Source organism: Ascaphus truei, chromosome 2, assembly GCF_040206685.1.
Source record: "Ascaphus truei isolate aAscTru1 chromosome 2, aAscTru1.hap1, whole genome shotgun sequence".
NCBI classification, from domain to species: domain Eukaryota; kingdom Metazoa; phylum Chordata; class Amphibia; order Anura; family Ascaphidae; genus Ascaphus; species Ascaphus truei.
The window spans coordinates 40419518-40437297 of NC_134484.1; the positions used below are offsets into that span (position 1 = coordinate 40419518).

General features: G+C 43.7%; 1 protein-coding gene across 1 annotated transcript; it reads left to right on the forward strand.

Annotated features, from left to right (window-relative positions):
* Positions 1-243: 243 nt before the first annotated feature.
* Positions 244-17208, forward strand: LOC142488092 (uncharacterized). The gene is made up of 6 exons (XM_075588466.1): positions 244-391; positions 1245-1641; positions 5060-5247; positions 7045-7122; positions 7493-8022; positions 17155-17208. Exons 1-6 carry the CDS (start codon positions 244-246, stop codon positions 17206-17208), a joined length of 1395 nt encoding a protein of 464 aa, XP_075444581.1.
* The last annotated feature ends 572 nt before the right edge of the window (positions 17209-17780 follow it).

The following is a 17780-nucleotide window of genomic DNA, read 5'->3' on the forward strand; positions in this document are numbered from 1 at the left end:
CGCTGCGCTGTGTGAATGAGTGAGTATTACCCCAGGCTCCCAGCTAGCGGAGGCTCAGATCTCCTGGAGCCAACAGGTGCACCACCGTAACGGGGACTGGTTAGACCACAGGGGCCAATGTGAGATTGGGGGGGTCAGACCGGTTCAGAAACACCGTTACATTTGGAGGCGCTGCTGAGAGATCAGACCTGGGGTGCCCTGTAAGTTTTTTTTCTCTAAATTGTGTTCTATTTTTGTTTCACCATGTGGGTGCTCTCAAAGCAGGAGGTCCACGCATGGGCCTTGAAGGTTAACGTGACTCCTAACCACGTGGTTGCCGTGGGGGCAGTTCCGGCTGACGTGTCCTTGTCAGATGTCCAGGTGCAGGTTCTGAAGCTCCCTGGGCTAGCTGGTACGTGGGTCAGAGGGTGAAGGTATGATGACACCTGGCAATGGAGTGCTGTACTGATATATGTAGGCCAGGCCATAAGCGAGGAAGATGGCCCCCAATTCTTAAATCTGCCCGGGGGTCCGACCGATGGGTGCCCCTTTATTTACCCCGACTTGGCAGTTCCTGCCTGCACCGAGAGCCCTATTGACATTAACAGTGAGTCCCACCTAAAATGGCGGCTCCCGCCAAATCAAAATGGCACCTGTGCGGCTGATTGCCAGAATGTTGCAAGCCTCTGCCCAGGACTGGCGGGAAAACCAGAGCCCCGCCCCCACACTGTGAGTGACTCAGTACAGAGCTCGCAACACTCCCTGAAAGACTGTGCTGCCCCTCCTCTAGAGTCCACCAGGGGGAGGGAGTGCCTTGAGCAGAAATCAGCAATTTCTGTTCCCCCCTAAGGAAAGCAAGGGATGCCGAGAAAAACACCCTTGGCTGTATAGAATCATACAGGTGGCACCTTTAGGCTCGCCAATGGTAGTATGCCCATGTGCGTTGAAAGATTATAATGTGACTGGTGGCTGGACGGACGGGTCACCTATGTTACCCGTAGCGTTCATGACGACAGTGGTAGATGGGGAAGAATGCCTGCACTGCTGCCTGAGCGAATGTGATTGCCCCGTCGGTGAACTGACCCGAGGGCCCGAGTGTCCTGACTGTGCGGCGCAGTTCCTGCAACCCAAACCGCCGCAGCCTATAGAACCGCCAGCGGCAGAGGACACTGTTGCAGAAATGGAGTGTTCCTTCCCCGAGAATGAGAGAGACTGCCAGGGGTTACACCCTGATGTGTATGAGCCCTGGCAATTGCCCGGAATAGATGTCACTCTGCTAATGTGCCCCTGCCTGAGTGAAGCCCTTGAAAAGGGAGTCGAACTGTCCCAGTTACCGCTAGGTTTCAGGTCAACTGAGGTGGACGGAGAAACGTTTACCCAGTGTTTTAGCCTCACCTGTGACTGTCCTAGAGGTGCACTGGCGTGGGAGCCCCGATGTAACTGCTGCGGTGGCCGGTTCTTAAAGCCTGTCATACCCCAGGCTACGGAACCAGCAGAGAAAGAGAAAGAGGCGCCTGATGGTTCTACCGGGGCGGGCGAAGCCGCTACTAATTCTTCCACTTCAGCGATGGAGGTGGTGGAGGGGCCGTGTGCTCAAATGGACTTTCCAGACACTGAGCCGGAGCCGCCGAAGGCAGAGCTCCAGATGCTGGAACCCCCAATGTCGGTTCCAGACCCGGTTCCCGAGCGGGAACCACCGATACCAGAACCACAGATCCCGGAATCCCAGGGTAAGGTGTTTGTACCCCCATCCTTGTCTGGTGATTCCAGCGGCCAACCGCTCGTGGTGATGCGCCTGCCGGCGGACCACTCTAGTGAGGGCACCGAGCCAACCACCTCAGCTGATGCAGACCATGATATGGGCCCGTGTGCCCTGCAACGGCCAGTCCAGCCTACCACCGAGGTACCAGCGGTCCCAGGCTTGGGATCAGTACCTGCCGACAACGAAAGGGGTGCGTTGACTGCCCCAGGGATGTCGGGTGTGAGCTCCCCGGTGATCGTGGAGCTTGGTGACTCCAAAGGTAGGGTCACCCGGGCGATGGGCTCACCTCGTCATCGCGTCCTGGTGGAGGTGTCTCCCCCAGAAGATCTCTGCAGAACAGGGAACGAATCCGACCTCATCAAGGTATCCGGTATAGCGGCCCGGAGCGACACCTACTCCTGCGCGAGGAACCTCCAAGCCTGGCCTTCTCAAGACACGGGCCTGCACGAAGAGGTTGCACTGTCCACAGAAGATGTCACCGTTAAAGGGATTGCTGGAGCGGATAAAGACTGTGCTGAGACCGCCCTGGTAGTTGTGGCCTCTCCCATACGTACGATGGAGCGTTTTGTTCGCCATGTGGTGGACCAAGGCAAGAGACTGAACCTCCCTGTCTCCCGTGAGACGAAACCGGAGGATCCGGCAAGGGTCAATACCCAGGACCCCGTACTATTTTTTCTGCGAGGGGGAGGTGGTTTGGCGCAAAAGACTGATATCGAGTTCCAAAAGACTCACAGGAGTCAAGGTGGGATACCCTCACCCAATCAGTTAAGGGCACTCCACTCTGAGACTCAGCTGGCCTCGGGTATCCATGCGAGTATATTGGGTATTGGTGAACAAATGCATGCTATGTGTGATATGATTTATGCCATGTATTTTCCATTATATAATACTCTGTATGGTTGCTACCCAAGCGAGTCGTTGGGATTCTGCGAGGGGGAGAATGTAGCCCTGGGGTTATTTTTCACTCACTGACCCCCCTCCGCGAGTGCCGTGTGGCCGCGGGTGCCGCCGGAGGCAGCGATGGACCCGCCGGCACTTCGCGAGGGTGGGGGCCAGTGCAGGGAGCGCTCGGCATCCCTGGAGCTCTGGCGGCGCACCCGGCTACCGGGGGCCGCCATGACATGTTGCGCGAGCGTGCGCAGGATCGCGCATGCGCAGATAGGGGTAGGAAGCTAAGGCAGCCCTTAGGAGGTCGCGCGAGGGTAGGGAAGCAGGGGAAAAGGTTGAGGCGGCCATTAGGCGTTCGCGCATGCGCGGGAGAAGCGCGCATGCGGCCCCAATGCTGTAGCAGCCTCCTGGGAACTACAACTCCCAGGAGGCATAGGGAGACAGGCACCAGGTGCCTGATAGGAGCCAATAGGGCTGAAGGATTCTCAGCCCAGAAGAATATAGATACATTTTGCGGGCTTAGTGTTACGTCAGTCAGGCTGAGGAGGAGGAAGGGGAAGGAAGGGTGCAGGGAGCGAGTGGCTCCTGCACCAGGTAAGAATCCCCAAGTCCCAGGCAGGCCCCAAATCCCTGAGAGGGTAGGGGGTAATTGTTAAGGGACGGCCCGAGATAGGGAGCTGCCCCTTAGGTGTGAGAGGGTGCTGGCTTGTCAGTGGATCCGGCTGGTGTTGCCGTGAGCGCTGACAAGTAAGCACAGTGTGTTGCTGTCTGCAGGTTGACTACGTGTGTTGCTGTCTGCAGGTTGACTGCGTGTGCGGTGTGTTAGTGCGCATGTTGTTGCTGCAGGTTGTTCCTGCGGGGCTAGTTATAGTTAGGATTGGGACTTAGGGCCTCATGCAGTAAGCGTCGATTAAGTGAAATCGGCAAGCTTACCGATTAGTCATGTTAATGGCGATTTTTCCTCTCCGTATGCAGTAAGTGCCGAATACATTCAAAATCAACCCGAAAACAAATCCGCCCACTCTCACGATGATTAGCCGATCACACACAGGTGTATCGGCGTGCGTGGCGGGGTGCTGATAGGTTGCCCAATCACAAATCTTGCTGAATCAGGCGAAACAAGCATGTATTGGATTGCGCGCCATATTTAAAGGCAACATGTACTGCTAATCATTCTCTGTGTTGTTGGGAGTGAGAGAGAGAGAGACGCACAGAGCTGGCTGATTGAAGATTTGCATATTGACTGAGAGACTTGTTGTGTATTGGGTGAGCTTTGTCCATTGTTGTTTTGTTTACATCTTTGTCTTGTTTTATATGTGGAAGTGTTTCGTGTGATTGGCTGTACATTAGTTGTCTGTTTTTTGTGAGTGCTGGAAGTATGCCCGCAAAGCGTGGGAAGAGTGATGCTGGTGGGAGTGGGAGTGCTACTCGTGCGAGTACGCGTCGGAGTGAACGTACTGTTCAGGGGAGTGATGTTGCTGGTGCACCGAGTGGTGTTGCTGGGAGTGGGAGTGCTGTTGCTGGGAGTGGGAGTGTTGTTGCTGGGAGTGGGAGTGCTGTTGCTGTGAGTGGGAGTGCTGTTGCTGTGAGTGGGAGTGTTGTTGCTGGGAGTGGGAGTGCTGTTGCTGGGAGTGGGAGTGCTGTTGCTAGGAGTGGGAGTGCTGGTGCTAGGAGTGGGAGTGCTGGTGCTAGGAGTGGGAGTGCTGGTGCTGTGAGTGCTGCTGGTGGCGCAGTTGCTGATGGGGTGGATGGTGGTGGCGTGCTTGCTGGTGGGCAGCTTTTGGAGTCTCTTCCATTGGAAGAAGGAGAGTCCAGTCAGCACCAGCCAAGCTCTGACCCTAAACCTGCTCGGAAGAAACGTGTGGAGAAGCCACGTAATCCTCGCTTCAATGACCAGGAAAATACAGCTCTTGTCACTGGCATTCTGGAGCACTATGACAGTATATATGGACATTTACTAGGTAAGTGTACCTTTACATTTATTATTCAAATACATGTGATCCTAGGTCATCTGAGTTTTGTTCATATGCAAATATGGGTTCAGAATATCTTTCTATGTTAATTAGTCTGGAAACACAGCTTTTTATCATGCCTTACAAGGACAACTAAACACAGGCGGTCAATTTGCCATAACTGCATACAATATGAATGCAACCTTGCTTACATGTATAGGTTTAGTAGTGAATGCTCATGTGCTTCACATATTACACCTAAAACAGCATGTTTGCTATCTCTTGGAACAGCTAGCAGTGTAGGAAACTGCTGCTTCTATTATTATTAATTTACCTCATATATTTTATATGTTTTTCAAGGGCGGACAAGTTCAGCAAGCAGAAAAGAAATGTGGGACACAATAGTCATTGGTGTCAATGCGTGTGGGAATCATGTGAGGGACAAGCGGAATTGTCACAAGAGATTTGATGATATTAGGTCCAAATTGAAAAAGAAAATACAACACCAACGCGTGCATGCTACTGGCACTGGAGGTGGGCCGACACCACAACGTCTGATATTAACTCCATTGGAGGAGCTGCTTCGGGCAAAATTACTTCCCGTCGTCGTGGAAGGCTTACCTGGTGACCGTGATATAGGAATTTATCCCTCACAATTTCCACCAGGTGAGAAATATTAATGTACTAGGCGTGTCGTTGCTTACAGTTATTTTGCATATTTACACTGCTTTTTATACTGTCTTCACAATATAAGCATACCTGCATCTATATATGTATATGTCTGATTCTGTATATATATATATCTCAAAATAGACATATATGTTGTAGTCCTACTAAAAGCAGTAACTAATATAGCACATGCCATTGTGTGCTCATTTACATGTGAATTCCCAAAATGCATTGCTGCAGTGGAAGGAATTGATGGTGGGCGAAGATGGGGAACAACAGGGTAGTACACATGTGTAACACATGTTAATGAGAAATTATTACTAGCTACAGGTACAGAACAGAAATATGTATAATATTATTGTGTATTTTATTTATTTTACTCCCACAAACATGACATCACTGCCTATTTTAAGCATGCATCAAATATATTGCATGCAACGGCCTACAAACATCACTTGCACTAACACATCTATAGTTGTTTATGAAAAGGTCCATTTTTGCTTTAAGTCATATACAGACAGCATAATGAGGCACACGTATCATATGTTATGTCATTGTTTTCATAACTTAAAAACTGCACACGACTATTTAGCTCATCTACCATTGTGTTAAAGCAGCTGCAATTAATATCTCATCACAGCATACACTTCAACAGAGGGGGTGGGGTTCAGCACACACACTAATTACAGCCTCATTTTAGGGTCAACTTAGTTCACACCATTTTCACCTGTTTCAAGTAATTGAAAGGTGTGGCTGATTAGGCTTTTTGGGGAAGTGAATACCGTTCTTACAACCTGACTAGCACAACTGAAGTTAATCACACTCATTTGAAAGCTTCACTTTAGCTACTAAATGCCCCAACAACTCATTACTTATCAAAGCGTACGTCACACATTAGTTCACTCATATCTATAGTTGAACTACTACTATCAACGACACATTATCACACACTGCATGTGTTGTCTTGTTTAGTCACAGCCACATTCATGTGTGCCACATCTTATATTAATGTACTGCACCGACACACTTTATTCGAGCAAATACCCGGTATGTACCTGGCAGATACCTGGAATGTGCCGCTCCTAACCTCTGACAAGCCCCGTTGCATTTGCCTTCCCAGCCTGGGTTCATGCCTAGCTGATGGGCGGCTGATCTGTTAAATGATAATGATTAGGATTTAATAGGCTGCAATGCTTCGCGTGTCTACCAGATGGCATAAATTCATGAATTGTAATGCAGTTTATATATATATACTGTGCAGTATTGCAGCCAGCGGGAATAAAATGCTTCAATCCCTGCTTGGAAAATAACTCAATGCACTCGGGCAGAAAACAGTCACAAACCTCAATACACCCGGGTATACCCGAATTCGTGGGACTAGCCAAGCTCGAATAAAGTGTGTCGCCAGTGTACCACACATATCCTCTACCAAAAACAACACTTTTTGCAATATGACCACCTTCATGATAACCATTGTGAATGGTCATCTCATGATAGTTATGTACATTATGATACTGATATCACTACACAACATATGATTTTTATGTACAAATTTTATCTATTTATCCTCACGCATTACTGCAGAAACATAGTATGTTTTATGTTAGGGAACTCAAAAGTTCTAAGTACACAGGCATGTACATTGTTATTACAACTATTTATGTTCACTTTCACACACACATTTTGGGTTAAGGAACTGATGCTGTTACGTACTCATAAATACAGAACATACAATAACTGTTTGTTCAATATTTACACATGTAAATGTAAAACTTATGTTATTGTTATATATAGTTGCCCCTGAAGGACATGTGTCACCTGAGACGGAACAAGTGTCTTCACCTGGGTCAGCCAGCTCAACACACCTAGAAGGTGAGTGTATCAGTTGGTGGCCATATAATATGTGCTCTTCTATACTGTATGTTATGTTGTCATGTTCATTATTTGTTTTGCACATGTTCTTTAAATAGGATTACTTAGTGTATGTGAAAATGAAGTGTAAGGCAACATGTATTGTGTTAGTGATGTTAACTATCATGTAGGAGTTGTGAGTTTACAGCAAGTTTTCATTCACTCATATTTCATACTGAGTCCAAACATTATTCTTAAGTCAAGGTAGTTTTTAATGTGAGGTTATAAAACGTATGGAAACATGTTAGTTGTTACTTATGACACAGTAGAATTACATAGTAACACAGCAGAGATTAACATGCCATTTAATAATGTGTACATTTATTTGTAGAACATGATGAAGAGGATTATGATGATGATGATGATGATGATGCCGCCGCCGCCATAGACACACAAATACAAGCAAGTGACCATGAAGAGGTTCCAATTGAAACTGTTTTACCGCCAAATCGTCCAGCAAATACCACATATGATGCAATTGTAGCTTCTGAGGGAAAAATTGTGGAAGCAGAAAATCGTCGCCATTCTGACCTGATGACAGTGCTGGAAAGGATGATTGCACTGCAGGAAGAAACAGTTTCACAATTGGCACATCTCCACAGAGTCTTCATTGAAGTGCCTAAACAGTTGCAAAAAATCAACACCTCATTCGAAGCATTAGTTGTTCAGCAAACACAAGCTAATTACTTGAGAATGACTAATGTATCACAATTCAACATCAACACCTCACAGGCAGGATCTGTTCATGCTGGCCAGTTTTCACCACATTCATCTGATCTTCATTCACCAGGTCCGAATGTTACCGGTCAAGTAGCAGACATTGCTGTGCAGGTTCCTAACGACATCCTACCGCTGCCATCTGTACAAATTCAGCAGCTGACACCTACAAAGGAGGCGACAAAAACAAAACAAGACACACATGAAACAGACCAACCATCACTTGTGCAGTGTCTACCAACTTGCTCACATGTGTCAGTGGGCACAAGCCCTGTCCGTGAACAGTCACTACCCAAAAGCCCTGTAGGTGAGTCACTGCCCAAAAGCCCTGTAGGTGAATCGCTGCCCAAAAGCCCTGTAGGTGAATCACTGCCCAAAAGCCCTGTAGGTGAATCACTGCCCAAAAGCCCTGTAGGTGAGTCACTGGCCACAAGCCCTGTAGGTGAACAGTCACTACCCAAAAGCCCTGTAGGTGAGTCACTGCCCAAAAGCCCTGTAGGTGAATCACTGCCCAAAAGCCCTGTAGGTGAGTCACTGGCCACAAGCCCTGCCCGTGAAGTGCCAGAGGCCACTCAAAGTGGCTCTGTTGTGGCTAAAGTTGGTGGCAAAAAAAAAAGGAAATTTCAAGAGACAACAAGCAGGCCTGTTACTCGCTCGCAAAAGGAAAAAAATAAATAAATTTTATAATTCACAAAATATGTCTTTGGCCTTGTTTTGTTGACTTCAGATTATCTAATTACTATTGTATGTATGCTGAAGACTGTGTTGTTTCCAAACTTTCAAGTATGTTCTTGTACACGTGAAGTATTGGAAATGTTAACACTCCTAATTAATGAATAGTGTTATAAATATTGATGTATTAATCGTCTGTTCAGTAATGGTCCACCAGGAGCCAGTTGCTAAGTTTAGAGAAGCTGCCATTGACTTTGCAGCAAAACATTGCATTTGGGTGTGTTAATTGATGTAATCATTGCATGTGCATATTATTTTCATGCAATTATAAAAGCACCTATTTAACTGCAAACATCTTTCTTGTACGTGTACAGCAGGATTTTGTGTTAAATATTACTTACCTTTGGTGGCCATTGTAATGTTGTCCTTTAATCATTTATGTGTTCTTGTTTCAAGAACATCTCTGAATTTATACTAATATATATGTAGTATGTATTGATATATACACACACACACACACACACACACACACACACACACACACACACTGTGTGTGTGTGTGTGTGTGTGTGTGTGTGTGTGTGTGTGTATATATAGTACTATCTAAACTGGTATAGATGTATTTACAAAAAACATACACTTCATGCTTCCTTGTGAAAACACACTATTTTAATAATACAGGCCTAATGTTTGACAACTATACTAAGTGTGAGCCTCTAACATTATTGGGTGCAAACAAATGTTTATTACTTAATTCACTCATGTTTATCACCATTTAAATAGGTTTCATACAAGGCCTACTTACTGCCATCAATATGTTGTGTGTACTCCTGCAATATAAAAAAAATAACTCATATATATATATATATATATATATATATATATATATACATATATATATATATATATATATATATATATATATATATATATATATACATATATACATATATATATATATATATACATATATACATACATATATACACACACACACACACACACTATACATATAGTACAATATACACTTTATATATATATATATATTTATGAGAGAGATATATTTATATATATATATATATATATATATAGATACACACGTATTTAAATTCATGCAGACAGGTAGTTAACCAGACTTTCAAATACACACAGAAATGTATGTGGGAAAAAAACATTTCATTTTGCAGGTGTGTGTATTTACTGATATGGCTGTCTAAGCAATATTTTCACACAGTGCTCTTTGTTATTTTTCAAGAAAACTCAATGTTACTGAAATAAAAGTGTAGGAATGATTTCACAAACGAGATAAAAAAATGATACATGTTTTTCCCACATTCGGCTATCACTAACCACAAAAGTTAAACCAATTAAAAGGACACATCCAATTGGCGTTTGAAATAAGGAGTAAAAGTAGTTACTTTTGTTGACCTTGAAAACGAAACACAGGAATTTGTTAGCCATTGAGCAGAATCATTTTGATGAGCAAAGAACACAGAACTGCACACATCTTTTGTGCTACTCTGACATGGCTGATGAATTCGTTAACAATATGAATCCACTCTTAGGTTATAAGTACATGGTTTCAGAAGCAATTTTGAACAGTCGCGGACACAAAGCGAGCACACGCCAAATCTATGATTTGATTCGAGCAAAATATCCTTATTACCAAGACCGTAGGCATGCGCGGAATTTTAATTCATCAATAAGATTCACTTTATCAACTAATGACTTTTTTGAACGTGTGCAGGATAAGCTAGAACACACCTATGGTTTCTGGAAGATTGCAAAGGAAAAGCATTTTACCCTGAAAGAGGGCACATATATTGTTGTGAAAGGCATATTCATTCCTAATGCCAATAGCAATGGATCCGCTACTACTGTTCCGTGTGAATCGATACCTGCTGCAATATCTGCACCCTCCATTCCTGAAACCCACATTGTACAAGAACAAAAGTACTATGATTATGTACCAAGCCTTTCAGCTGAAAATGCATTGGAATGGGAACCCGAAGAAATGAACCTACCTCCCGACCAATTGTTTGAAGAAAGCAGTGGCGATTCCTATGAGCGCTTCATGGAGGAGATGTGTGTCATACTGGATTCAGCGGGTGGGTCAAGCGTGGATGAAAATGCCTTGCATTTCTGGAGCGACCAGTTGCAGCCAGACGAAGAGTTAATTCTAGAAGAATGATAAATATAACAACCGTTATGCGTTGACTGTGCGTTTAAATGTTTTTTTGTTTTTTTTTTAACCACCATTTTCACTTTCAATGCGTGGATACAGCGTAACATTGCAGACTGCATAACATGTAGCGATCACAAAGAAATTGTTGCCGAATACAATATAGTATAACCTGAAAGAGTAGTACACATTGCTGACGGAATAAATATACGTACTTTCCTATCCCTTTAACCATATTAGCAACATTTTAACATAACTCTAACACATACCTGTTTTGTTATCATGCAACATTTAAAAGCGGGTCCACCACGTATGACGTGGGACCCTTGTCATGGCCCAAGGTGTCCTTAAAAAGGATTACGGATGTAAGTCCCGCCCCCAAGCGACGTGCGCGCCTCAAAGCCTATTGGCTGTCATGTTTTGTTATAGTAACGGTAACTGCAGTGTGTCATGTGTGCGGCTCAGTGTTTGTAGGCGTAAACTGGGCGTTAGCCGAATGTTAATTGAGTGGGAGGAGTGTTAGCGTGCGTTTCACGCTGGTTTAACATGACGTCACACGTATTGCATTTGCGCATTGTGTTATCGGCCGTCCTTTCTGTCCAAACACATCTGTTTAAAAAGAATACAGATGTACTCGTTTAGAACGAATGTAGTTTCGTATTCATTGTATTTGAAATAAAGATTTTATGTTTAATGGTATTTTCAAGATGTATTGAACGCACAACGTACGCTTTGTTTTGCGCATGCGCTAACAGTTAGTGCAGCCAAGCGTGAAGTGCGTGCGCACACTAAGATGTGCGCGCACATTTTTCAGTATACAGGCAACGTTCACATCATATACATAGTTATGCCTGCTACAAATGTAAAGAAACATTACATACTGATGTACACTTGTACTTCTAACATATAAGTGAGTGACGTGTGTATGTACACAATCATATAGAGCTGTGTAATGCGTTGTCACGGATACATATATAGTAAGGTGCCATATTTGACCATCATGTGTTTGCTGTATTTCAGAGATGTCGGGGAAGATACAATCGGATCAATGTATGATTTCAGAAGAGTCTACCTTTATATGAGATGATTGTGAGGAGGAGCCACCGACTACTATACTACATATGGAACTAATTTTATATTGCTTGCAGCGCTTATTAACAAACAATTAAAAATGTGATACCCTTATGCCTATATTGCATAAGCACTTAATTAACATAATGATGTTGCAAAATAGTGCCTCATGAATTTTTATTGAGTGTTCTTTAATGACTACTATCATTTTATGGCATGGTGTGTTTTATATATAACAACCATTCCCACTCTGCTAACACATTTGTGAATTCTATTGTGTAATGGAACGTATGACTGTCGAAACTATGTAACAATAATAATAATAATAATTATAATATGAGCATGTTCATGTATAGCGCTGCTAGTTGTACACAGCGCTTTACAGACACATTTTTCAGGCTGAGGTCCCTGGCCCGTGGAACTTACAATTTATTTTTTGCCGCCTGAGGCACAGGGAGATAAAGTGACTTGCCCAAGGTCACAAGGAGCCGACACCGGGAATTGAACCAGACTCCCCTGCTTCAAAATCTCAGTGCCAGTGTGTGTCTTTACTCACTGAGCCACTCCTTCTCCCAATGTAAAGGACACTTACAACCAACTAGCCATTTCTTGTTAAAAATCTCTTGTTACATGGGTATGTTGATAAAATGGTTTGGGACTGTAGCAAATAATGTTATTGGCCAGATGTTGTGGTCCCCTACAATGCATGATGTTCTGATTATGACATCAACATTATGTAATGAAGTACGTTTCTGTGTATATTTCATTAACCTAACTAACTATAGTTTACTGTGTTTATTAAACGTTCTAAAAATACATAGTATAGTCAATATGATGATATAAGCTACCATAATAAAGCTGGTGTTATCATTTGTCGGTGTTATACATGGATCCTACACAAATTGATACAGACACAAACAGTTGTCTTACAAAGTGTGTCTATGCTAATGTGCACGTGATTGACGTTACAATTGTGAGAATACTTGATAATTATCATCATGATAATGATGAAGTGACGTGATTTATATTGCAAAAATATTACCAACATTGTCATATTGGTAAATTAGAAATGCTAAATGACAGTAACATTTGCAACAAAATTGTGTTTTCTGTTAACAGTTTTACACTTGGTACATGTAGGACACATCCACACACGTGTGACTTATACATACACATGTCACAAATGTAAATTAATGTTGACTATTAATTCCTAGCATTAAAAAACACCTACATTGCTAAATATAAGATGTAGTACGCATTGTTGTGATTACAGGCATTCATGCATGGAGTGTTAGGATCAGTCAATTTCATCCGTGATGAATGAGCTCCCGTAAGTAAACAAATAAGTACAGTTATCCCCTTGTCTCCAAACACATCTATATTACATTAATGGAATTTATAAGGAAACATACATAAAATGTGATGAAATGTGAGTAATCATTTTCTAATACAATGCACATGAAAGCTCAAGAGTAGCTAAATGCATATACATGATACAGAAAGTACATGTATGTTACATTTGTGTTAAAACCAATATGTTGGGTTTTTACTTCAAATAATTATAGGAAGATTGATGTAGGCACATCTTATGAGAGATGTCAGCAAATATACATACCATGACCAGTCATACTGGAGATATACCTATAATGCAAAGGAACAATATATAAATTGCAAACATTGACATGCCATCTTCAGTACCGTAAACAACACAGCAAAGTGTGTATTTGGTGTTAAATGTGCAACACCATGTATATTTCATGACATTCAAAATGTAAATCAGGCTGGTGTACACATCATATGGATGTACATGTTACACTGCACCAATAACATTGTATGTAAGCATACTAGAAGCATGAATGAGTATGGGCATAATATGTGTATTGTGTTAGCATAAGGAACAACACAATGCTAAAATATTAGTGCTTTGTTACCCCAGTTGTATTCACATACACACAACTAAAGTAAAATTGAAGAGGGATTATATAACCTGTGCAACAATAACATACCGGTGCCACATCCCTTTGTGCACACAGCAGAGAGAAGAAAGGTGTGCAACCCATATTCATCTGTGTCCTACCAGAAGGGTATATAAAAAAACATTATTGTTAAGATAACATAATGTAAGTATAAAAGTAGAACTTGGAACATATATGTTTTTACTTACAAGAAAAAAATGAATTGATGAGATTCTGGCGTGTCTGGCCACCACTGGCTGTTTGTTCATTTTCAGCAGCTACATGGGTGGGATGCTCGTCTACCACAGGCTCAGCTAGGTCTGACTGTACATTGTGCCTGAGTGCAACATTGTGCAAAATGCAACAGGCAAGGATAATATCAGACACTTTTTGAGGCTTGTATAGAAGAGCCCCACCAGTTCTGTCCAGACACCTAAATCTGGTCTTGAGTAGGCCAAATGTCCTCTCTATAACAGATCTTGTAGATATATGGGCTGCATTGTACCTGTCCTCTGCTTCAGTTTGAGGGTTTAGCACCGGAGTCAAGAGCCACGGCCTAATTCCGTATCCTGAGTCACCTATAATGAATGGAGCACACATAAGCTGACATTAGTGATCAAATTGTACAATGCCAACATTCCTAAATAAAAATGTGTTTTGTGTTATAACATGTAAATGTGTACTCACCCAGCAGCCAACCATGTTCAAAATGTCCCTCTTCGAACGCATGGAAGACTGAAGAATTCCTCAGGATGGAGGAATCGTGACTGGAACCAGGGAATTTGGGTACCACATGCATTATCCTCATCGTCGCATCACATACCACCTGTACATTGAGTGAATGGTAGTGCTTACGATTGCGGTACACATGCTCACTCTGACTAGGTGCAATCAAAGCAACATGTGTGCAATCGATTGCACCCAGCACACATGGTATCCCTGCTATATTATAAAAGCCAGTCCTGACTTCCAGCCACTCTGTCGCCTCTGTAGGAAAATGAATATAATTCCTAGCGCGTCTATTGAGTGCATAGAGAAACTGGGTCAAGGCCCGCGAGAATGTAGATTGCGAGACCCCGCCCACTATGCCCACAGTTGTCTGGTATGACGCGGAAGCAAGATAATGTAATGAGCACAGCATTTTAACAAGCCCAGGGACTGCACGACCTCTGGCTGTGAAAAAATCTAAATCTCCCCTTATCTCCTGATAAAGAGATAAGATTGCTGCTGAACTCAAACGATAGCGACTTACAATCTCCTCCTCACTCATCCCATCTAACAGGGTTCTCTCCCTGTACAGACGCGGACGAGGCATAACTTGTCTCCTCTGTCTTCTCCTCTGATCTCCTGTCCCTCTACCTGTCCCTCTCCCTGTCCCTGTCGTATCCGCGTGACTGTCCCTGTCACTGTCCCTCGGTGTGTCCCTCCCTTGCCCTATATGATTCTCTTCATCATCAAGCATGTCATAGAAAAGAATGTTCCTCCGTCTCCTAAACAATCTCAACATTTTGAAATGAGTAGCTGTGAATGAGCAGGTAATGGGCGTCCTTTAAATAGGTATGTGATGATGTCAGGTGACATAGTAAAATGCAAGGTGTTACATTAACATAATAAAGTACTTCTGTGGCAAGCTGTGTGCAGTTGTTGTTATAAGTATTTGTTGTGTGTGTTCTGCAGGGAATGATGATATTTGGCAATGATGTGACGTGAACCTTTGTAGAAACATTGCTTGCAAATAAATAGTTGCATGTGCAATGCATGTAACACTTGTGAACGCAACAGTCAGTCATGTAATTAGACAAAAAGGCTGAGATTGACGTGGGAAAAGTTTTGTGTAACATGTGTAATTAGGCATGTTATTGTGACATGTTGACAACAATGAATAGTCGTGTGCATATGCATGCATTTCTGTAATGAGGATAGTTGCTATAGAATGAGTTTACAAGGTGTCCCAATGCTGAATTACTGTACATGTGTGTATAAGTTAGGTTGAAGTGCTTGTAATGCTACGGTTACAATGTAAACATGCAATGTGATTGAGCGTCCAATAAGTGACGTCATGAAAATAGGGAGGACCCAAAACTACATGTAAACATGAGAAGACAGATGTACATGAACGTTTAAAGATGCGTGTCACATTACAAGCATTGTGTAATGTAAAGGAACATGAATATACGGTGTATGTGTGACATGTGTGTCATGTGTAACATCATGTAAATAATTGTTGCTCAGTTCAGTAAAATGTGTGATATGATGTGAGGTTCTCCTTTAAGAGTTGAGTATAGTATTTTCCCTTGGCACATCATCACATGATGAGTAATGTGACCCGCAAATGCTGAAAACATGTAAAAGTATAATGTTATGCAAATAATACACGTCAGCTGTGACACAATGCAGGGAATGCCCCCACACTGTAATGCAAATGACGTTTGTATTGTGAGCAATGAAACGTAAACAGTACTATACTGTTATACGTCCCCGCTCCATTGACTCCATTGATGTACAGAAGATTTTTTTTTTCTAAGTGCCGTTCCGGCAGCCTTAGCGATCGTTCTCCCCTCCAAACTGCCAACTTTAGTTGGCGGGAGAAATTGGCCATAACATCTCAATTTCGTAGTGCCGATCAGCCCCGATAAGCTGTTTTTTTTTGTTGAATACAGCCGATTTAAAAAAGTGGCGATCAGTGGCGAAAACAGGCTTATCGGCAGGCGAATGGCCATAACAAAATAATCGGCTCCGAAACCTGGCGAAATCAAGCACTTATTGGCGCTTACTGAATCTCAAACCCAATTTTGCCTATAAAATGGCGATAATTCCCTTATCAACGCTTACTGCATGAGGCTCTTAGTTAGTTAGGGGAGTGGGACAGGTTATTCACCCCTGTAGGCCCCTAGGAGTTTCCCCAAAGACACCACACGTTGCTGAGTTATAGGGACGGCCTATAGCATAGCGTGCGTCACATAGATAGGTAGGGAATCAGCGGCTGCTGCTGTTCCAGTGGCGGAGTTCGGACCCACGTTGGGGTCCACGGAGAATATCACCTGGATAGGATCAGACGGATGCATCGCACGTCTGACCCTTTGAGAAGATCGTTGCTGACCCGAGCATCGGAGTGCTCGGCAGGTATCAAATATATGTGCACCACCGGGCCCTTAGCGTAATTAGTGACTGCGCAGTCACCCATTGACTCTCTGTAAGAGTACGGGACATTCTGAGGGGTTCCTTGGGACACTGGGTGGGATTCACCTGGTGTTGGGAAAGCGTCCGGCGGGACGTCACGGTTAGTGTCTCCTCGTGAGAGGGACACAGGTTATTATGTATGTGTTATGTTTCTATGTGTGTTAGTAAAGTGTTAGTTATTATATAATCACTGTGTATGGTATGTTTCTTGCCCAGGGTAAATCTTTCGTAATGAGGATCCTGGGTAAGTGGAGGCGCTGCGCTGTGTGAATGAGTGAGTATTACCCCAGGCTCCCAGCTAGCGGAGGCTCAGATCTCCTGGAGCCAACAGGTGCACCACCGTAACGGGGACTGGTTAGACCACAGGGGCCAATGTGAGATTGGGGGGGTCAGACCGGTTCAGAAACACCGTTACATACATATACTCAAAACCCCCTTACACCAAGTGAGTGTTCCCACTGTACAAAGGGTGCTTGGCACCAATACCCTGATGTCCTTTTACCCAATGTCAAGGCCCACCCAAAAGTGTGTATGGTAGCGCTACCCGTGAACCGTTGGTGCACTTTAGTTGAGGTACCTGCCGAGTACTCCAATACCCGGAGCGGCCAATTAACAGCAGGGATCCTGGAGATCCAGCGCCGTCGCCTTCAGCGAAGCCTCCGACTCTGCATGGGATGGGTTCCAGTAGGATGGTCCCACCAATAAAATAGTTTTTAATCATGCATGCCTGGATCGGGTCCCAGACTGCAGGCTATGCTTCACAACGTGGCGTCTTCACTGGCACTATAAACTAACTATATACAGCTAATGGGGAAATGTCCGTAGCTAGGGGTTTCCCTGAA